The sequence below is a fragment of the Chiroxiphia lanceolata genome, chromosome 4 (assembly GCF_009829145.1).
Source record: "Chiroxiphia lanceolata isolate bChiLan1 chromosome 4, bChiLan1.pri, whole genome shotgun sequence".
NCBI classification, from domain to species: domain Eukaryota; kingdom Metazoa; phylum Chordata; class Aves; order Passeriformes; family Pipridae; genus Chiroxiphia; species Chiroxiphia lanceolata.
Window position 1 is genome coordinate 27,579,299 of NC_045640.1, and position 23,148 is coordinate 27,602,446.

The 23,148-nt window shown below is 36.1% G+C and overlaps 1 protein-coding gene across 13 annotated transcripts in view; it reads right to left on the minus strand.

Moving 5' to 3' along the window:
• The window catches only part of FRYL (FRY like transcription coactivator), a 163,088-nt gene that overhangs the window by 41,059 nt on the left and 98,881 nt on the right, over nt 1–23,148 (minus strand). For 12 of the 13 annotated variants that reach the window (XR_004356953.1, XM_032687085.1, XM_032687086.1 and 9 more), the window contains 20 exons: nt 23,026–23,133; nt 21,588–21,825; nt 20,779–20,964; nt 20,602–20,688; nt 19,575–19,843; nt 18,959–19,154; nt 17,838–17,962; nt 15,999–16,056; nt 14,579–14,670; nt 12,803–12,975; nt 12,201–12,361; nt 11,588–11,698; nt 10,521–10,675; nt 10,180–10,279; nt 8,900–9,068; nt 7,878–8,137; nt 6,491–6,631; nt 5,023–5,191; nt 3,654–3,738; nt 1,748–1,860 (listed from right to left, as the gene is read on the minus strand). Coding sequence is in view for 12 of the 13 variants with exons in the window: in XM_032687085.1 (XP_032542976.1) it covers nt 1,748–1,860; nt 3,654–3,738; nt 5,023–5,191; nt 6,491–6,631; nt 7,878–8,137; nt 8,900–9,068; nt 10,180–10,279; nt 10,521–10,675; nt 11,588–11,698; nt 12,201–12,361; nt 12,803–12,975; nt 14,579–14,670; nt 15,999–16,056; nt 17,838–17,962; nt 18,959–19,154; nt 19,575–19,843; nt 20,602–20,688; nt 20,779–20,964; nt 21,588–21,825; nt 23,026–23,133 (2,996 nt within the window). In the remaining variant the exon portion in view is untranslated. The remainder of the gene's footprint in view (nt 1–1,747; nt 1,861–3,653; nt 3,739–5,022; nt 5,192–6,490; nt 6,632–7,877; nt 8,138–8,899; nt 9,069–10,179; nt 10,280–10,520; nt 10,676–11,587; nt 11,699–12,200; nt 12,362–12,802; nt 12,976–14,578; nt 14,671–15,998; nt 16,057–17,837; nt 17,963–18,958; nt 19,155–19,574; nt 19,844–20,601; nt 20,689–20,778; nt 20,965–21,587; nt 21,826–23,025; nt 23,134–23,148) is intronic. The other variant, XM_032687077.1, reaches the window with a different exon arrangement.

Consider the following 23,148-nt stretch of genomic DNA (forward strand, 5'->3'; position numbering starts at 1 on the left):
AGACATTTAGTTTTTGATGAAGCAAGCTTCAAAATTGGAGGAAAAACAGCTATTTGCTATGACAGTATACTGTGTTACACATCCAAGATACTTTTCTGTTTTTAAAGGAAATGTTTTGGACTTCAGAACAATCAGTCAAGGATAGAAACGAGTAAGGAAACTGCCTCAACAGTTCAATGTTTCAGTGATTCTAGCAGCTGTCCTTTTGGAAGTATAGCTGCAGAAGTCTCACATGTTCACACATGTATTAGCTCATTATCAACTTCTCCACCGGAACTGACAAACTTCTTACTGATGGAAGATGTAAGATATCTTCTGCTTCAGGATACTCAGTGTTGCTACCACAAATAGCAAACAAAAATGAAAATGACCACAGCTGTGATAACTGGCCCATTGCCTATCTGAGCAGTAGTAAACACCTGGCTGCCCAGAAGGTTACTGACCCAAGGTTTAGCAGATTCTGCATTAGGATGCCCAGTCTTTACAACAAGCTCTGTAACAGACATCAGGTTTCACTTTCTTGAAAGAGGCACTAAGAACCACACAGTCACTCTAACCTTCATAGTCTGCACAGAGTCAGTCATTAAGGAGTGCCTAAGGAGATCCTAATGGACGCTCGTTGCTTCAGTAGAGCATGGAACATGCTGTGTTCCAGACTGACATCTAAAGCTTAAAACAGAAATTTACATCCTGTTGGTCAGGAGCACAAGAAAAGTAAGGAAACTGTAACATGCTCAAACAACTTAACTCGCAGCAAAATCAACTGTCAACAAAAATTGAATCAAACCTAAGAAGACAGTCTGTGGGAGCACTCTAATGATCTGGATCAGAGTGAAATATATCTGATTATCCCATGCAGGGTTAGATTACAAAGTCATTTTAATTACTAACAACCTCTTAGCTGAAACAAGAGTTTCAGTCAAACAAGTACTCTGACCAAGTATACAGAACCCACTAATGTAATGCATCATTTATTGTCTGACCACTGTCCTCATTTTTGCCTGATGACCTGATCTGTTTAGCTTTTACCTAGCATTGTCATGATGATTTTGTATCTTAGGCATTGGTACAAAAGTAGCCACAGTTAACAAGCTTCTGTTAAAAAAATATCTCCATAAATATAATGGAGACATTTTTACCTCTATCCTTACCACTGCGTCTCAGAAAAAAACAAAACAGAAATCACATAAGATAACCGAAAACACATTTTCAAAACAAGCTTGAAAATTAGACCTACATAATGAGACCCTTTTCCCTTGCTATATTTTCTTTTGCTATGGCTTCTAAGAAAGTTTTATACCCATTTTTTTTAAAGAGGCCGAGGAATGCTATAATTTTAAAGAACAATTACTTCTACTTTTCTTCTTTTTTTAAAAAACTTCTTTTCCATCACCTTTTTTTCAATCTCGTCTTCCTCCTGCTAATCTCTCTCTGTTTCATCTGCCTAACTGTCAAGGGAAATAAAGTAAAATAATTTAATTTGGGAAGATATTCACAACTCATTCCAGAGGACAAGTGAAGGAAGAAAGCATATTAACTTCCTTGTAAACTTGGTCCTAATCAAATACATGCCAGACTTCAATAGCAGTACTACGATGGAGGGAGGTAAAAACCCTTTTTTAACAGGTTTATGCAAAAAACAGTGATAATGCCCATTTCCTTATGTTCCACAACCTACAGCAGAAGTATTAACTTGAGAAAATTTGGTTTTCTATTCACAGAAGTGTTTTAAAATAAAAAATGTTACTTTTTTCCTCTTCATATGATCCTCCGGAACTGCTGCTGTAGCGAGATTCTAGTCTGTGGTGCTGGCGGTTTAAGTTACTGTTCAACCCGCTGTAGATGTCTAGATGCCCGTAACTGTAGGTACAAAAAAAGCAGCACTAGTAACTGACATTCTGTGACAAACATCAGTCAGGGTATCTCAGTAAAACTGTATTTCACCAAAAACGTTACGCAAAAAACAATTCATCTTACAAGGACAATCAACTTGATGTCAAAGGATCTCAGCTGTATAAGACACATCTCCTCTAGCAACATCAGGTAAGGGGATTCAGAGAGATTATCCAATATATTAATTATATTTCTGTTCAATCATTTTCATCAACATTTAAGTACATTAAAATATTTGTTACCATTACATGTAAATTTTTCTCACTCTTGAATAAAATAACAAAATTTGTATGTGATCTGGCAGAGACGTGCGTATATACACACACAGTGTCCAAGATCTTACCTTGCTAATCTGATAAATTTTAAAAAAATCAGAGAAATGGGAGTGCTAAAAGCACAATTTCCAAGCTGTTTGTACATAAGTTTCTAAAATTCTCACCTCCTGTCAAGTCCAAGATGTACAAGGTATATCTCATCAAGAAGCATATACCTGGCCGGGGGGGGGGAGGGGGGTTGCTACAGTATATGCCAAAACTTGCAGAGACTTTCAAAACTGCCTTCATTACAAGTTTCTTCAGGTCCAGGCCCCATAGCAGCCAAATACTACTTTGTGCCTTGTTAGGCTTAATTTTGAATGACATCTCTTTGTCTTCTGCGATTTCCTTTTACACAGCTCACCACAATTTAAGTATTAGGGTTGTCCCCATCAATATATTTACTATTCTAATTATATTGACCTAACTATTCCAGGGAAGGAAAAAAGTGTCCAACTGGGAAATTATCTTAGAAATGTAATTACTAAAGCTCTCAAACAAGTTGTCACAAAATAAACTTGTTTGTGAATTTACTGTATAGTAGCTACTCTACAGTAATGGCATATATGCACGTACTTTTGCTTGTGCTAATTACAGAGTCTCTACTCCCTTTTCACTTTAAGGTTAGTTATTCATATTTAACACAAAATGAGAGCATGCCTACAGTCCGTTACTGTTGAGCTCCAAGGCCACACCCTGTCTGTGTCAGCTGTTTGCTATCCATCACCCTTACACCAGTATAACTGTGTGGCAAATTTCTCCAAAAGATTGTTCTTAAATAGCTCAAAAATTAGGGAGGGAGAAATGTGTTTGAAAGCTAGATGGAAGGTATCTTGACACAGATACCAGGCATCCAAATACCCCAGTCAGGAAAAATAAACTTGCTTGCAACACATGGGCACTGTTCATTTCTAGTGAGGTAGTAAACCAATTTTCAAATTATCATAAAATTATGGCTTGAGTTGGAAGGCACTTTAAAAATCATCTGGTTCCAACCCTCCTGCCATAGGCAGGGACACCTTTCACTAGACCAGGTTGGTCAGAGCCCCATCCAGCCTGGTCTTGAAAACCTCCAGAGATAGGGCATTCACTCCTCTGGGCAACCTATGCCAGTGCCTCACCACCCTCACCTTACAGTATAATTCCTCTTCTGTAAACATACACAGTCCAGTGTAACAGTAGCTAACTTAGGCATCAACAACAACATAGCTGTAGCAATAAAATGCCTGGTCCCATAATTTATTCAGTTTCCTCTACAGTTTTTTGAGTTCAAACTACATTTGAGACTGCTACTGTTAATCCCAAACAGTATTCCAGTTCTGTTGATTAAAACTGGCCTGTAATTCCTGCAATGTAAGCATACCTGGAGCCACTGAGATGCAAGTATAGTACCTACCAGGAATTCCTGTAATTCAACTAATAACTGCTCTTTGAGGAGACACTTACTTCTCTTCGATACTGTCTTTTATGTGTTTACTATCAGAGTTGCCATCTGTAGGAGCTACCATCGTATTGCTACTAGAAGTGGTACCTGTGAATTATATTCAAAGAAAAAAGTTGGTCAATAAAAAGAAAAGTAGTCTTAAGCTTTACATGATGACCCTTATTTACTTGTCCTTGCCAAAAGCCTTAATCAGGTTTACTCCACAGTGACTGGCACAAATACAAACTGAGCTATACAAATTACTTTCATATGTAGTAAAACATCGTGAGCTGCTACCATAATTTCACTAACTGGAAAAACTAAAAATAATCCATTCCAGAAATCTTTGAGTCTTCAATTTAAATTAAGTAGAAAGGTCAGTTTTTGACACAGAACCTAAAGACCTATTTCTTTCTTCCCTTTATGCTACACCTCATCGTAATCTGTAAAATGTAGTTGGACTTTGAGTATGCAGTTAAGGCAAACCACAAACAGATTAAGTATTAAAACCTAATAGCTTACAGTAAAGCTTTTATCAATTTCCTTTTAAGAGAAATTTATAAACATCACACTGAATTGATGACCACAATTGGAAACAATTTCGTGCCCCCTTCACAGCCTTCGCTATTCCAAGTTGCATTAAGTGCAAGAGCCATGGAATTTTTATCATATTTTTAAACACTTTCAAGAACAAGTGCCAATGCATTTACTTTGTGATCCAGAAAATCCCCATGTGATGGGTCCATGCTGCTTCATAATATTGACAGTTTGCAGCACAAAAGTTAAGTCCTTGCTTAGATACCCTCCCCACACCAATGTCTTTTGTGGCTCACTTTGAAAGACACTGCACCAAAACAAGACAGCTTTTCCCTACATTTCTCAGTGTGTTCTGGGATTGAAGCATGAGGTAGACACTTTTGGTATTCTCAGTGGGTTTGGGTTTTTTTGATGACTGATCTATTTTTAATTATTAATTATTTCTAAATAAATTCTCCTAAGTAAGTGTACTTAAATCCTCTTGAAACAATTTAAGATTGTGCAGCTTGTATCTATAAGAGAACTTGAAATTTAACAACTGAGATGGATCTAAAATTATATACATTTTCCCAGTTGTTTGACTGAATAGACATAAAAGCCATATAGTGAGGGTAAACAGTGCAAGGCCTGAACATAGACAAGTCTGACACATATATTAAGACAAACCTGTTCTATATGAACCTATCAGACACTCAGATCTTGTAAAACGAATTTTTTACTTTATTTTTAGAAGCCGAATGTTGCACTCCTGTTGAATATTTACAGATGAACTCCAAGAGTATAATTGATTGACAGCAGCATGTTTATAACTGACAATAATACTAGTTTAAGTTAGTTAAGTTAGTAAATTCTTACCTGAAGTGACAGAGGGGATTTTGTAACTGGATGTAATGCGGTAATATGGTGGATTATCCATATGGGTGACTCCTGAACTGACAGGATCTGTAAGCTGAAGTTCACTCACCAGCTCTTCTAGTAGTTGCATTGTTTTATCTCTACCCAAATAAACAATAACTTTCTTTACCTGCCATAAAAAAGTATAAAAATATACAAAAGACTTGAATATCACAACCTCTTAAAATTAGTATCTACTTGCACTGCAAGTGAGCATACATGAAACTTACTCTAATTCTAAAAGCAAACAAAATTGCTTTCCCAGTTGTCAACAGCAGCAAGCATCGGAAACATATCACAAGAGTAAGAAAGTAAGTCTGAAAATAAAGTCTGAAAGTAAGTCTTCTGGAAATTATTTAAGTAGCAAAAGATTTTCTTAGAAAGGTTTCAGCAATATCTGAGATCAACACTGGCATGAATGTATTCCGGTATAATTTCTTTTCAATACTTCACAGTTCTGTTCTACACTATTTATTTTCCTGCAGTCATCATATTTTTCCTCATGCTATCCTGAAGTGCTCTCACATACATTGTGACAAAAAATAAAATTGGCTTTGAGGGGGCTTGAGATGGTTGGTGGGTTGTTTTGGTATAATACTTGGTTATATGAGAATGACACCCCACAGGGTTTAACAGGTGCTTTATTTTACTGTATTATCTGTCTGCTTTTTAGGAATATCCTAAATTACAGCATAGGAAAGACCATTTAATTCTTCAAATGCTCGAGACCTTTATATAGTCTTATAAGAATAAACACCTAACTTAATATTTTATTAAGCATACAGCAATTAAGGATTCTCCAGTACATCTTAGTTCCACAAAATAATCCTGGTCATTGCTAAGCAGCAGTAGATGGTTGCTAGTCAGCAATTACTCTAGACATAAGTAAGTTCATATTTCTTCTTCTGACATTTTCTTGAGTTATTTACTGCTCAATGATTTATTTCCATCCTTTTATGAGAACTCAAAATGAATGGCAAGCAAGTGATGCAGGAATGTTTGACTCGAAGATTGTTTTGTCACCTTGTTCAATCCATACCTGCAAAGATTTTGGGCTGCAAACATTATTTGCAGATTTCCTGATGAAAACAACTGCAAATCTATGAAGAACTTAAGCTGCCCTTAGGAAGAACTTAATAAAATTATAGGTCCTGATTTATTATTAGCAAAACCAATAATAATTTCCCAATGAAAATGCTGAGTTTAACTAAAATTGATACTGTAATTTTGACACAGATGTCCAAAAGTAACTCAAACAAAAGAGTTGAATTTGATTTGTTCATAGTATTTAGTGGTCATAAAATATGGGGTTGGAGATTTTGATACTAGAAATTCTACCTCAGACTTGTTTGGTGATCTTTGCTTCTAGACACACTCCTAATTTTTAAAATACCAATAGGCACCGAGGAGATACATATCACATACTCACATAAGGCAAAAGGCTGGGTTCACTGTTCACTCCACAGATACTGATCAAGAAGTGTAAAATTATTTTCAGATTCTTTGGCCAGCTGTCTGCTAAAGTAGTCCAGACATTTTCTATCTCTGACCAAGCCACTTCATCACCATACTAGAAAACAAAATAGAGAGATCTTCTGAAAACTCCATCAGAAAACATTGTACTTGAACGTGATCTGTACTGACCAAGTGGGACATGTTCTAGAAAAAGGAGACACAAATCCTGTAGGAAACTGTTGCCTTTTTAACATTCCAGAGTGATGCTTTCACCTATATTCATGTTTATAAACACATTCTGGAAATAACTATTTTCTTTTATAGATATAAATGTATATATATACCTAAAGATATATGTTCATACTATATTATTTTATTGATATATAATACATCAGACTGCAAGACCTGGGCCTGTTTATCTAGAGAAGAGAAGACTGAGAGGAGATCTCATTAATGCATATAACTATTTCAAAGGCAGGTGCCAAGAGGGGCCAAGACAGACACTTTTCGGTGGTGCCCAGAGACTCCTTCTGGTGGTGCTCCTCATCCCAGGATGAGGAGCAATGGCCATAAACTAAAACATGAGAAGTTACACCTTAACACGAGGGGAACCTTGCACTGATGGTGGCAGAGCACTGGAACGGGCTGCCTAGGGAGGTCATGGAGTCTCCCTCTCTAGAAACATTCCAAACCCACCCGGACACGTTCCTGTGTAACCTGTTCTTAGATGACCCTGCCTTGGCAAGGGGGTTGGATCAGATAATCTCCAGAGCTCCCTTCCAACTCTTAACAATTTCATCATTCTGGGAAATTTAGCAGAGACCCATTCTCTCAGATGCTGATGACCTTGAATAAAACTCTACAGACCACAGACTGACAAGAGTTTTTAATTTACAGCTCAAAACATGATCTCTCATCAGCAGGATTCATATATAACTTAATATGATGAGAATTGGCAGAAGCATTGCATGTGTCCAATATTACTTCTCTGTTGGAAGCAGCTATGACAGGAAGAAGGAGAGTCAATTAGCCCCTGGTAAAAAGATTGGTTCCAAAACTTCACTTTGAGATCAAAGGTATACAGGCAACTTGGTATTCTCTATTCAGCTAGACATCTATACTGCAAAACACCAGTTATATACAGTTACTATATATAACAATTACTATAACATTTATATTACATATTTCTCAGTATACCTCAAAACTAAATGGTATTGTTTGGGTATACATAAGCAACTCAACAAATCTGAACAATAATTCTTGAAAGTCTGGTGACAAAGTATCTCTGAACAGTATTTTCTTATATCCTAAACAGAACAATCCATTGGAAGAAGATGAAGCCCTTAAGTAATTAATCTTACCTTTGCAGTCATGTACATCAGATTATTCAGAACCATAGCTGTAGCCTGTGGCGATCCCCAGCCTTCTCCTCGTAGCCATCGTCTACTGTTCACCATCATTTCTCTGTCTTTCAAACAATCTTCTTCATCTTCATCTTGCCGACGAATGGTTGGCAAAGGTTTCAAGTCTACCAACTCAATGTTGTTCATCCATGGCAGCAGATAATGCAGCATCACCTGTCTCCCAGCTGGGTGAGCTGTTTGGATCCTCTGACTTACTTCTGCCATTCAAAAATTAGGTACATACATGAATTGCAAATCAATAATGAGAATTGGTTTGGTAATAACAACCATCATGAGCCCACCACACCACACTGATACAATGTAATGGTGATACTGATGCAATTTTTTGGTGAGATGACCAGTGCCATTTCATAATGATAAAGTCTGCAGTCTTCAGTAGAGCTAACTGAAGACACTGCTAACAAACAGTACGTTGAAGAAACCACATTACTATGCACATATATATGAATTCCTGTACTTGGAGAAGGGAACTGAAAATCTACAGCACAGAAAAACATACTAACTTCGGCAAAAAAGCACTTAAATTTTTTTCTGCACCATCGCAGTCCTAGTAGTGGGGGTTTTTTAATCGATGTAGTAGGTTATTATTCTGCAATTGTTAAAAATGCTACGGAATGCTGTATTTAAGCGATCTACAGTAAACAAGAACACAGTACAGAGAAAAATGAAAGAAGGATTTTAAAAAAACACTTGCAAATTATTTCTCTAATGTGAGTTTTCATGGTTATTAGAAAGTAATTAGGAAAAATATTTTTGGTTCATGTTGTTTCCCCTTGAATATATTTAAAACACAAGTGAACAATAACTGTAACTCAGTAAGTTCTATTGTTCCACTAGCTATGATGATGTTGTTGTCCTGATTTCAGTGAATTACATATAAATTAATTACTGAATAATAAGAATGACACATTTTGTACAATGCTTTTGACTTGATGAAATTTTTTGTTTTAAAATCATACCTGAGAAGATAGCAAGCGTCAGTTCAGGATAAGTCCTTGCTAATTCTTCTGACAGCTGATAATATGACATAGAATACAAATGTGGTAAAGGAGAAGGCTGACCCAAAACCCCATCTGTCCGCTGAACTTCCAGTTTGTGAGCATAACGGAACATCTTTGGTTCCAAGATCTACAACAACAATGTTCAGAATTTGAAGCTAAGTATAGAGCTACTATGAACACCTTTATATAAAAATCACTTCTTAAAGTATCTGCTCTCATTTAATGTTTCTTATCCATGCGGACCTCTGTACATCTAAAGTATTTGCTAAAACTGTGGTAATTTCATAGAAGACTAGTAAGATATACTCCACTTGATGAGTTTCCAGCAATAAAGTTCCAAAATATGCTTTCACAAAACACCATATTAAATAAAAAATTTATCTATGACAAAATGTGAAATACTATTTAACACTTGTATTTCCAAAAATACCAATTTTTGCTCATCTATGAGACATGGACAGGAACAACATAATCTTTGATGTGGCAGAGGTGCAGCAGGAGGCTAAAGGACTCTAATAATTGAAAAATCAATTTGGGCTCATCTTAAGCAGTGGTGTCAACTTGAGAAGAAAGATGGGGCTGACATATCAACAGGAGTGTGACTTCAGTGGGGTCTTCACTGTTGAATTTAGTTGACAACTAAAGCCTCTGAAAAAAACCCCCAAGACTTACAGTCTGAGCCACAAGCAACACAGATTTATTTAAACACTAATGCTGCCTGTAAGATTAAGCTTACCCCTAAATGACCTCAGAAAGAAATATATGAAAGTAAATTACATGGCTAAGATTTCACTGTTATCTCTCCACACAAACAGCTGAAAAACTGTTTGGTTCTAATGTCAAAAACACAAAACTGACTGCTATGCCAGCAGACAGACTGAAGGCCTGGGAAGCAATATGCTTCTCTCCGAGGTGCTTTTGGACAAATGGATATATATATATATATATATCTGTTTCAGGGCCATATCAAGAGAGTCTTGATTTAGGTTTTGTTTCTTGAAAAAGAAGGTATTATGAAAATACAGGTCTTAAGTGCTTAGTTCATGGAAATGGACACACTTCCACTGAAGTCTATTTGTGCCAGGTAAGGATCTGGCCTAACTATGTACTGAAATAGAGAAGAAAAAAAAATACACTGTATTTCATTACTGAAGAGAAGCAAACAATAATAGTTTTTTTTTTTAATGTACAGGACAATTCTTATTTAAAAAAAAAATAATCAGAATCAGTTTACAAACCTGTAATAGTTGCATAGCAACTTCATAGATAGCCCTAGTAGAATCAGCTGCTTTAAACAGTATCAGATTCAGGAGCGTCACTGTATCACACTGGTAATCCCTAGGGATAAATTGCAAGTGTGAAAAAAGTAAAATTACATTTGGTTTTTTAAACTTTGAATTTAAGTTTAATTTACAAGGGATATAATATGGGATAACATAACATTTTGAAAAGTTTCTCTAGTAACACATACACACAAACAGTGGTGACCTTTTCTCTCTAGGGCACGAAAAAGTGCAGTTCTATATGAAAGCACACTTTGAAAATAAAAGCTTTAAAGTTTTGAAAAACGCTATAGTACCTGTTTTGGAACACGCTGGCTATGGCTTTAAAACAGCCAGCTGCTACACGCTTGGAACCTGTGTAGCACCGGTCTACGGCCCAGTACATGAGGTTACTCTGGTCAGGGTTGAGTTCCAAGAGCAGCATGACTGCCTCACAGCCTAGTTGGTGAACCTGTATTCCAAGAAAGTGTCAATACATATTTAAAAATGTAGAAAAAAAGACTAACTTACAAAACGGCATAAAATAGGGAAATACATATTTAATAAAACCCAAACCTTTTGAAACATAAAATGTGTTCCATACAAAAACAATGACACCACAGCTTAAAGTAACAACAGATAATTCTATCGACACTGTTTAATGTTCAGCTTGCACACAGTCATAAATTATTGACATAAATAACTAGAGAGCTCTACTGACTTTTATTCCCCTCAGTTTCAAGGCTAGCTTGAGCTATTTACTATTTTCACATCTTACACTGAACACTGACCTGAAAGCATCAGACAGAGAAAAGCACTTAAACACATGCAGGAATTCCAGCTGGATACAAGGGATAAGATCTACATGGAGACTTGCATCTTCCCTTGAATCAAAGCAGCCCACTGGAGCTGTATTTTTATACAATCCTAGCATTATAGGGCAATGGACGCCCTACCTTTTAAATCGAAAGCTTGCCTTACTGTTTAGATGAAAAGCTTGGTCTTCCTAACTCTGCAGGACCCCAATGGACTCTACAGTCTCAGCTGATGTTCAAAATGTCATCTCCTTTAAATTTCTGAAACATCTGCTTATTACTACAACTTAACTAACTGATTAGTTTAAAAATGATATATAGTGCTTCACCCCTTGCCCTTTCCTCTTCCATCCTGTTTCTCTGTTCTTGGACTGTGATTAGGGATTACCTTCCTCAACAGGATGAATACACATGAAGGAAGGACAGTGCGAAACTACACACTACTACAACAGCTTTGAGTTTAAGCCACTCTAAAGCATTTAGGCAAATCTCTGACTGCAAGCTCATTAAAGCATGCATGTTTGAAGGCGCTGATAGCTACAAACCAATGTTGACATTGTCTGTATTACCTTTTTATCTTGTGAATCCAAAATATTATCCAGCCATTTGTACAAATAGCCATCAGATGAGAGCCCAACGTTGTCCGCAACAGGGCCGCAACACAGTACAGCAGACATAGCCTTCAGAAAGCAATTGAAAACCACTACATTTTAGTAACTCACATACAACTCTTACTAAGGTGATTAAAATATCAGAAAACTAAATTCTAACCTGTCAAGGGACGAAGACCAAGGCTAATAAAATCTATTTAACATTTTATTCAAGAAATTATCAAATCATAGTTTTCTCAACTTCGAAATACAAGAAAGGGTCAATACTGAAATGCTAACATACTGAAGAGTTAAATACACCAGTTTCATTGTTAACGTACATTTACATGAAAGCCTTTCACCTTAGGCAACTGAGGACTAAAGTCATGGGAAGTGAACATTCGGTAGTAGTTTTAAGAAATTTCTATAGCAAGCGCAGTAGTTCACAGTTTGGAAAAAGCTGAACTGTCATAAATACATGCAAGCATATGAGAAAAAAAACCACTAAGTCACGAATGGCCTAAGCGTTAAATTTGCATTAGTAAGGTCAACATAACAATCTATTTCCAAAATTCAAAAAGTGCTAAAATACCTTCAATGCACAGTATTGGTGTCTGTTTATTCGCATGTTTCTATCGCTGTATCTGTCCAGGGGAGTAAACATGATACTAAAAGGACCTGCCCAATGACTGAACAACATAAATAGACTGTGGCGTAGACTCTGCTGTGGAAAGACACTTCTTCTCTGGTGTACTGTAAGAAAAGCCCAAAGTTAGACACACTCCTCTTGTCATTCTTTAAAATAAAGTATGTAACACAGAAACAGATCCAAACAATGAATATAAAAGGAAAAATACATGTAAACGCACTATTTTAACATCATAATTGTTGGATGTAGCTTTACTATTGTCTTGTTTAATGCCACTAGTGCACAAGAATTTATTAGTCTATAGAATTCAAATGCAACAGCCAACCAACAAAACTTTGCCAAATAGTACCAAAAATCTCCCTTAAAACTCATGCTTTTAAAGTTATATTCAAAATTGATGTTGTAAATTATTTTAATGAAAGTATTCTGAAACTTCAGATAAAAAATGGCTTTTTCTTTAGTTTCTGTTTGGTTGGTTTTTGGTTTTTTAAATGTACTTCGTATTAAATATAGTCATCAAAAGTTACTAAAGCATTTTTACATACCTGGAACATTTTGTATGATATTTGCCACTAAGGCACTAAAATGGCATCGTATATCTTTCAATGTATCAGAATCCTTTTCATTTTCTGCTTCTAAGAGTTGTCTTGTTAGATCAACATACTCAAGTAAAGTGTTGTTGAGGGAATGTGTTTCGTTATCAAGGCCACCACTTGCACTTAAAAATAAAATAAATTCAAAAAAATCAAATAGCATGATAATTACATACATTTTTTGAAAACAAGTTTTTTAATCTTTAAAAAGCCCTCATCACTGCAAATATTTATTTCATAGTAATTTCTTCATCCAGCTTCAATTTCAGTTTTAAAATAAAGAACTCCAGCGAAAGCAAACTAATAATCAAACCTCACTATCAGAAGTCATTCATCCTTCTACAGAACTAGCTCTTATACTGGGGACATATGTTAAAAATAATAAATACCCCCAAAGAAAAAGACCCTCCCACAAACCCATACAACTTGTAAACTAGAAAAAATAATTACTACTACTTGACGATAGTCATCTTTATGCCATATTGATTTTTGGAAGTCAGTCAAGATGTTTGGTACCTTGTGACATGCTGTTGATGACTAGCAGGTGAAAGCAATTTATTCATTTTATATATTCATTTCCCATCCTCATGGTTTTAGCATCTGACTAGACGTTTGTACTAAACTAAATAAGGATATTAAAGACTACATGATTCAAAGCTGCCCTACTTTGAAAAACAATTGGTAGAAGGGTGACTCCTTTCCCCTCAACTCCCTCCACCACATTTCCACATTTGCACTAAAGACATCTAAAAAGCATTCCTTGCACACCGAAGGCAAGGTGATGCCTATGGCAACCCTTAATTGTTTGTTAGCTTCTACCCCAGAGTCAGACTGGCCTCAGAGAGAAAAGTTGACAAAGTTTCAGGGTGCAGACTGTGGTTAGGGCATATTTTATACACGCTACTTAAACATCAGGGAGAACCTTAAAAGATAAGAAGGGAGAGTATGATTTTAACGGCTGGACTCTGAAATTTGAGCATGCTGAAAGACATTTTAGCAATGCTTCTGAGGCAACATTCTGAAATATACTGTAGCGGCTTGCTTAAAGATTGAGAATGTCACACTGACTATAAGGTTGATAAATACATGTCTAAGTATTGTTTGTCTAACAGAATGGGACCATTTCCTAGCCTACTTGCTCTTACACTATTCCACCCACTTAGAAAAAACTTTCCAACAGACTTGTAAAACATATGCCAGAATTTCTTTTTTCAAAGTGTCCCTACACAAGTAGGATAAACTGAGGAAAAAATCCCTCAATAACCCAGTTAACATTCTTCATTCCTCAGAAATAAAAAAAGGTCCAATATTAATGTGCAGCAGCCTTCTCTGCATAGGATGTGCTGACTAGCATCAGCACTCCAGGTGAGGAAGAACTCATCTGGCTGATCACAGAATAGTTACAATTTGCACAACTGGTGCAATGTTTGAGAACGCACAAACAAGAAGGAACATGACACACTGCCTATTCAAAGCAATGTCCTGAAGAACAGTAGCATTTTAAATAAAACACAGAACACAGTGACAAAGAGCATGGGAGAGGAACAGATTAGAAAGCCAGTTTTATAAAACTGTCAGTTTTATAAAATTCCAAGTTTTATAAAACCACATCTATTTAGTGGTATACTAAAACTCACAGATGAATTTTGCAAGCTTGTTATACTGGGCCATAAGAATACCAGTGACAATTCACAAAAATAAACAACTTCTCATCAGTGCTTCCCCTACCTGTGACTAATGACACCAGCATCTGCCAACAGTTCAAATATTCGTACTAGTTGTACTCGTAAAATATCTCGACGCCTGCGTCGTTTCATGTTCTATTCAACAGAGGAAACACAAAATTAAATGAAGCAGAGGAAAAGCTAAGTATAACACCAGCGTGGAACGTAAAAGCAATATATCTTTACTACAATCGGCATAGATTATCAGAGGTGCTAACCTTTTTAGAGTTGTTACCCAAACTGCTAACAATTTCTATAACCAAAGAATGAACAAAATTTTTCCCTGTTGCGACTCTGAGATATACAAGGTTTGCTATTACATGTATTATCAAAATAATGGGTTTGTCAGTCTCCTGTCACAAAGTGCAACATATAGAACAATGAAGTACAAACGGCAGTCTTTCTACATATTTTGAAGGAGGTGATTCTGTCCCTCTGCTTCACTCTCGTGAGACCCCACCTGGAGTACTGTGTTCAGCTGTGGGGTCCTCAAACACAGCAAAGACATGGACATATTGAAGCGGGTGCAGAGGAGGGCTCAAAAATGGTCAGAGGGCTGAAGCACCTCTCTTATGAAGACAGGTTGAAAGAGATGGGGCTGTTCACCCTGGAGAAGAGAAGGCTGAGGGGGAGACCTTATTTGTGGCCTTTCAGGGCTTTAAAGGGGTTTATAAGAAAGATGGGACAAACATTTTAGCACGGTCTGTTGTGATATGGCAAAGGGCAACGGTTTTAAACTAAAAGAGGATAAATTTAGACTCGAAATAAAAAAGAAATTTTTTGGAATGAGGGTGGTGAAATACTGGCACAGGTTGTCCAGACAGGTGGTAGTTGCCCCACCCCCGGAAACACTCAAGGTCAGGTTGGATGGGGCTCTGAGCAACCTGATGTAGTTGACGATGTTTCTGCTCATTTCAGTGGGTGTGCACTATATGACCTTTAAAGGTCTCTTCCAACCCAAACAATTTTATGACCCTATGACTTGCGTGCAAGACTGACAAAATACACTTTGGTCTAGTAACATTTTCAAACAGAAGAGAGCTCCTTCCCATCATCTGTAATTATAAATTTATTACTTATAAAAATATTAGAGTTACCATAAAAAATACTGAGTAATCATCTCTGACTTTGTTTTTGCAGAGATTATTATTTCTATGAATACCTACTAAGACTTCTAAAACTTTCTGTAAAACAAGGTCTCCACTGGAAAATCTTTAGTATTTAAGAATAATACAGAGCTCAAAATAAATACAAAGCTCTTCTAATGTAAACACCTCACAATTATTTAAAAAAGTAACATTTCACATTTTTATCTGGCATACTGACAGTTTTTACTTGCAGAAATTAAAGAACATAACTAATATTTCTGCTCTGTGAGAAGACAGTTAAAACTGTATTGAATATAATGGAAATGATCCAATTACCTCTGGCCTTCTTTCAAGTGCTTCCTTAATTATAGGATGTAATTCTTCTATTAGTTCCCTGAATTAAAATAATTAAAAGGATAAAAACAAACATCAAATTAAGATCTCAACTGAAAGATGTTTCTCAGCAACTAGTGTTACAACACAAGTTAAAACACCCTCAGGTTTTCCTTCTTTACCTGTAGCTTTTTAAAGAAAAGTTTCCTAGAAAGATATTTTCCTAATTTAAAGCAGATTACTAAATGGATGTCTCAACAACTACCCCTACATTTGCATTCTCCAAGTATTATGGCTTATTTCTATAACAAACCATTGTCATTAATTTTCATACTAAGGGTTTAACAAAGATGTGCAAGCAGGTATTATCAGGGAGGGAAAAAAGATGTTGACAGCTTATCATACAATGCTCTTTCAGCTGTCATGATGCATTTACTTGTTAGTAAAATTTGTTCTTTAAGTCCAGCAACACTACACTGACAGAAGTCAGACCAGTCTCTTTGAAAACTGAAACAAGTTCTGACACTGTGCTTACATTCCCCATTTGTTCTGAAGCTCCACAGTCTTTACTACTACTCAGTTCCTTCTGCAAAACTAAGACTCTGTTACTTCTTTAAAAAGGGAAAGGTGAAGGAGATCAGTAGTAAGGATCTATGCAGACAAAATACTAAGGTAAAAATATATTGGTTGTACTTAGAGAGGAGAGTAAGAGATACCTGGACAAGTTCATGTGATCAGTTACACAAAACAAAAATAATATTCTTTTAAGTGGATTGAGTATACATATAATCTATGATGAAAAAGTTCCTGAGTAAACATACAAAGTGGGGAGGAACAGTGCTTAAAAACTCAAAAGCTAAACAACAAATCCCTGTAATGCTAAAGGGTGGGTTACAGCTGGCATCTGGTGAGAGCACGTGTTTTGAGAAACAAAACACATTCTGGATACAGAAATGGTCAAACTGTTAAGAATCAGTTGTGGTTTTTTAATTTGCTGAATGAGTGGTTTCTAATTTAGAAAACAAGGATTTAAGGTGAAATTATCTCTGAAAGCATTTTCTGGGCACAATTACGATTTAAACTTTTAAACAGATCTTCAGGGTCATGAGACAAAGTCTTGCTTTGCTCCTGGTAGGGGAGCAAAGTCAGATATTATATAAAATTATAAGATTATAAAGGGATATAAAGCAGAATATGATAACTGAGGACTTGGCATTACAGATTCAATATTGGTTCCTCATCTGGAATAATACAGGACACAAGTGACTGGAGAGAAACATCATCTCATTCAAAACCAAAAATGCAAGTGATCCCTGGTTCTTTCTGCAGAAGCACAGTTGGTTGCTAGGCACAGTACAACTTCATAACTCTCATTATATGAGGTTGGCTGCTGTCACAGAACACCTGATGGCTTTCCCAGGAGGTTTTCTTCCCCTCAGACGTTCTCACTCTTCATCCATCCTCCATAAAGAGTACTTGGCAATACCAATAAGGAGAGTTTATCTACTCTAATAAACTTGAATATAAATAACATTTCAAATGTTATTACTTCACACAGTCTGTTCTTTAACAAAATGGTAGCTTTTAATATCAATAAAAGTTAGCTGTTTATAGTTTCAACTAACTTCTTTTTCTTTATGCAGGCATGACCTCCACATGAAATTCTTTCAAACCTCTAACAATCTATATCACGCCTCTAAATGCTAGAAAAGACAAGACAATCAGTTGTCACAGCTTTTTCAAAATTCTAAAAAGAAAAAACAGTGGATCTTTTTCTATGAGCTCTGATTCCCTAGCTTCATAATCAACTGGCATAAAAGCAGAATCAAACACAACAGTTACCTAAAAGCTCCTGGGTTGGTCCTGCCAAGTCCCAGGACAAGGGATTCTGTAATTTCCATGCTCTCAGAGCGCATCATTGGAACTACGTGCTTAAACAGGGAGGAAGGGGATGGAATGCCAATAATCTAAAAAGAAAACCAGAATAAAACAGAATGAAATAGTTGCCAAACAAATGGTGACATGAAAATACCTGCTGTAATTTCTCTGTCTTTTCACACTGGATCAATGACTCAAAATGATAAACATGAAATTTATATTTGACATGGAAAAAGATTTTCTGAAATAGTAAAGTAGTATTAACTATTTCTTGCATTACTGAATTTTCATTGCCAGATGACAATGAATGACTCAACACGATATACAGATGCTATGCATGTTTGGTGTATCTGGCCTCCTTGGGGAAAGTAAGTCGATTTCTTGTGTCCAACTCCTTAGAGTCCCTTGCAGCTCTCAAAGAGATCACAGCCTTCAGTCTACAGGTTTTCAGATTTAGGGAAAGTATCCTGATAACAAGATGGAAGTGGAACAGGTTGCTTCTGCCAAAAATCTGCTGCATAGTCCAAGAATTATCTTCATGTCTACTGTACCTTTTACAGGAAGCCAAAAAGGAGACGAGCAAAAAGCAGAAGAGAAGGGGGAAAAAAATAATCTGCAGGCACTATGAAGCTAGGCAGACAGAAAACTGTCTGCGGCTGGGAAAATATAACAAGATACATCATGCCTGAATAGGTCACTGTTTCAATTACTGAAGCGAGAGGCTTTTTGCTCAGAACTGCAGAAGTCTACTGACAGCAAAAATACTCCCTTAACAGTGAACAAAACATTTCTTTATTACAGTTAGCTAAGATTTTGAGATTGGGTAACTGTTTTTATTACATGGTAAGATTTGCCTTAAAAACGTAGGCAGAAAAGCTTCTACAGCACAGATTGGGAAAAGTGAACTAAAACACTATCCCCTAAGCAAATGAAAACCTAATGTATACTAAAAATATTTTGAGATAAATTATCCCAGTTTGAGATAAATTATCCCAGTTTCTAATCATGACAGTTATTATAGACTCTGGTGTTTCTATTTCCAAATACATGTAGACTTATTTACAATAAGCATTAGAAGAACCTACTCTTGAATCAATGCTATAACCACTGTCAGGAGTAGACGCCAGCGTCTCAGGAGGGGAACATCTCACAGAGCCTGTGGAAGTGGAGGAGTTTGAAGAAGACGCTGCACTGCAGCAAAGAATCAGGTAGTTTCTCCAGAGCCCAATATAGGAGTCACTGCTTGTAGTAGTATTCACTTTCTTTGCATTGATAGGGCTGCTATTAAAAAAAAAAAAAAAAAAAAAGCTCAGCAGAGTAAATGAAGCTTACCACATTTCACTTTGGTTTTCTACTGAATTTATTTTTCAATTATGCATATGCCATTGCTTCCAATATTGTTAACATAGTAAACTCTGAGTAAGTTTTTCAGAACAGACCTGTACATCAATAATGTACGCTTTTATATTCAAATTTGTTGAACTACAATATGGTCAAAGGCATGAATTAATCCTCGCAGCAGATAACTTTTTATCCAGATAAATCTGCTGTAATTTTTTGTTATATAAAGCTGAATTAAATCCACAGAAAATATCAAGAGTCTACATCACCTCGCTCAAACAATAATGACTTTACAGTGATGATAAATCATGAAAGAATACCCAATATAACATACTGCACTTACTTTAGAAATCAACTTACTTGATATCCACTTGTGGAGACAGCAGTTGGAGTCTGGTATAAGCAAACGTCCAAGCATAGCTTACAGCTGTTGGGCAGTGTTTTGGAAGATTTTCCTGCTTCATGAAACTCGAGAGGCTTATAATCCACGGATCTTGGCCTTGAGTCACATGTGCAAATATCCATATATGTGAGGGACTGACCACATCAAACTGGTGGCTGATTGGGGAGGAATTCCAGTCAGCCAGAGTTTGTAAATCTATTGAACTGGGACAGTACAGTAAAGTAGTCTGTGTGCATAGAAAAGAGAATAAGGCAATACTTAATATCCATGTGTATTAAGTAACAATCTCTTAATTGTTAAATATCTAATAAAGTATCACTGTCAAAATCACATCTGGAACAGATAAAACACATAATTTATGCAGGTTTTTTACAGAAGTTCTTAATGTGAACAGTTATATACACATGCTGTTTGGGAAGGAACTGGATATTAGGAAATAGCAAATTCTAGAAAAAGGCCTTTTCGCTCATAATGATTTCATTCTTACAAAATATTTGTACTCAAAGTCTTATTACTGAATTCCAACTTGTTTGCTAAACCTAAAATCAGAAGAGTTTCCTTGCTACTTAGGAGTTTATGATAAGTACATAAGTATGGAATTCAGTTGTTATTCACTGACAGTTATTATGGCTTTCATCATGGATAAAGGACACACTGACCATTATGAAACTATACTGCTGCAGAAAAAGGCAGTGCCCTTTGCTTCAAAGAAATTGCAATCTGTAAGCAAGATAAGAAAAACCAGATAGAGTTGTCAGTGTTTATATAGTGGTGATAATGACACACTATTGGTCAGAAAGTGTACAATGGTGGTGTCAGCCTCACAACATTTGTCGAGATTTTTGCCTTTTTCTCTTTGTTTGTGGTGCTAAATTTTTGACAAACTTAGCATGAACATAGTGACACTATCATTTAAAATATATTTGGGACAGTTTTGCAGCATTATGTCATCTTACAACCAACTTAATATAAAAATTGTCCTACCTGGTCAGCCCCAGTGAGATGTATGAAACTTTCCAGGATAGTAGCACTTAGTCTGTCCATTACATCTATAGCCAATTCATCATCACTCTACAATATACAAGGCATAAAAAGCTCAAAGGAAGTCAAAATAAAATCAGTTTCATTAAGCAGTTGTAAGAACGGGTCATTGACTCTTACCTTCGAAATTTCTAGAAGTGTGAACAAGGCCCTTATTTCTCTCAGAACACTGACAGCTAATCGCCTGGTGGCAGGCCTGGTGCTGCAAAGGATGACCAAAGCAAAGCCTTCCACCACGTGAAATACACTGGAATAAAGGGTCCTCTCCAGAGGAAGGGTATGGGTAGCCCCATTGGATACACCACGCTAAGAAAAAAATCACAGAAGTTAAGCAAATGAAGAAAAAAGTAAACACAATTAAGATATAGTTCCACTACTGGAGATGGTAAAATAATAATAAAATATTTAGATCTTGTTTGGCTACTGGTCAAATTCGCATTATGAGAATAACATAGTATTAGCCACTTCATTTTTTTATTATCTCTCTGAATTTAGTCCAAACATATATCACAAGAACAAATTTATTTCACTTTCTCAAGAGAATGATGCAGTGAGAGCAAAATTAAAAAAAAAAAATATGAATACTCTTATGTAAAAGACTGTATAAAATCAAACTACTTGATCCCGTTCTACTGGCTAGTAAAAAATGCTGGGTTTTTCCTAGTTCTACTGTTTAATAACTCCTACTTATTTCCAGTTACACATGATGACTTCTGACGTAAGCAAAAACGTAGCCATGAATTAGCGTTTTTAAACTGATTTTGTTTTGGTAGAAATGCTGATTTTAAAAAATAGATCTAAAAGTCTTCAAGCACTGTAAGAAAGTTAGCTGAATTTTTATTACTTAACAAAACCAATGAAGTCCACTAATAAAATTGTATGTAGATTCAAACTGTGTTCTAACATCAAAGGACCTTATATAGATATACCTGAGAATCTTGTGTTTTATTGTGCATTTGGGCTGCTTGTTTCCACTGGTTTATGAGCTGCACTAACATTTTTACTGCATTGTCAAGAAGTGTTGGGTGGACGTCAGTCACTTCACGCACAATAAAATATACAAATCCTGAAAGAACATCTTCCCGCCAATCTGGAAAATCAAGCATTAATGCTTGGAGAGTATTGAAAGCCAAGGCACGAAGTTCTTCATCCATATGAATTGTCAGCCTGTTTAGAAAAAATACTAGGTATCATCACCCTAGATACACACACTCTTAATCAGCCTTTATCATTTAAAGTTCAGTGTTAACTCTTCCTTCTTTGCTGTACAATGTAGAACATTTTCACATAGATGCATTTTCAGCACTGAATAGACCTGAAACTGGCTACTAACAGAAGGTGCTTCTACTATAGCAAAATATTGCAAGGTTTCACAAAACTTAATACAAACAATTTTCAGGAGAGACTGTCAAGTCTTTCACATAGGTACATCTTTGCATGCATCTGAGCAACCACCTTAGAGCTCAGTACACAGGCACTCTGTGATGCACAGGTTCTTTTCTTCAAATTAAAACTGAAAAGAACAGATAATTTTTGCAGTTAAAGCTTTACTTTAGATATGAGAAAAAAACTCACAAAAAAATCCCTTTGCATATATACTTAAAAATATGTTTGAGCCCGCTAAGGTAGAAGAAATGTATCCCAGTACTGTATTATTACTTAATGCTTCATGTCTTTTAACACTGAAGAAAAATTAGAAGAACCTTATTCTCTCACATTATCACTAACTTAGTATATATGTAACTCAACACATTATATTAAAACGAATTTATAATTTCAAAGCTAAAAGCTATCCTGTATTTCTGTGCAAGACCATTCTTGCATTAAGAATAAAAAAAAATATCTCAACTACTTATCAGGACCAATAAGGCACATTCAATTTAAACTGAGATAAGGAACAGAACAGTACAGGTCGTGTTGGATCAAAAAAAATGGAAAAACAATGCAGGATTCGTAGAGAAAAAGAATAGCTTCCCTTAAGTGCCTGTCTCATATTTTGGTAATGTCAAACAAGAATGACTTTATGAAGATTTATAGTATTAGCAATAGGAAGAGGGAAAAAAAGGGGAAAAAGTATGATAGTTGTAAAAAAAAGATAAAACACGTTCAAAAAACCCTCAAAGCAACAGAAATAAATTCCCGCTTCTCAAAAATTATCTCTAAAAATAAGTGCAAGATCTGCAGGATACATTTACCTCCTGCTACTCTGGCCAGTAAAACTCGACCAACTGCAGAAGGTAGTCAGGAGCAGGAAGGATGGAATCTGTATGCAGTGGACTTATACTGCATAGTGAGTGCACTGACAAACATGCACATGCAGCATTTAAAAAAGAACATCCAATAAGAGCTCAACTTCATTTCTCTTACCTTGCAAGCAATTCAATGAGGTCAGTCCTACTCATGCCATCTGGAATCAGTCTTGGGATAGCAGCAATGCAAGTTCTGAACAAATCTATCTTAGGTTTCCTCTCACCCCTGTAAAAAGAGTGC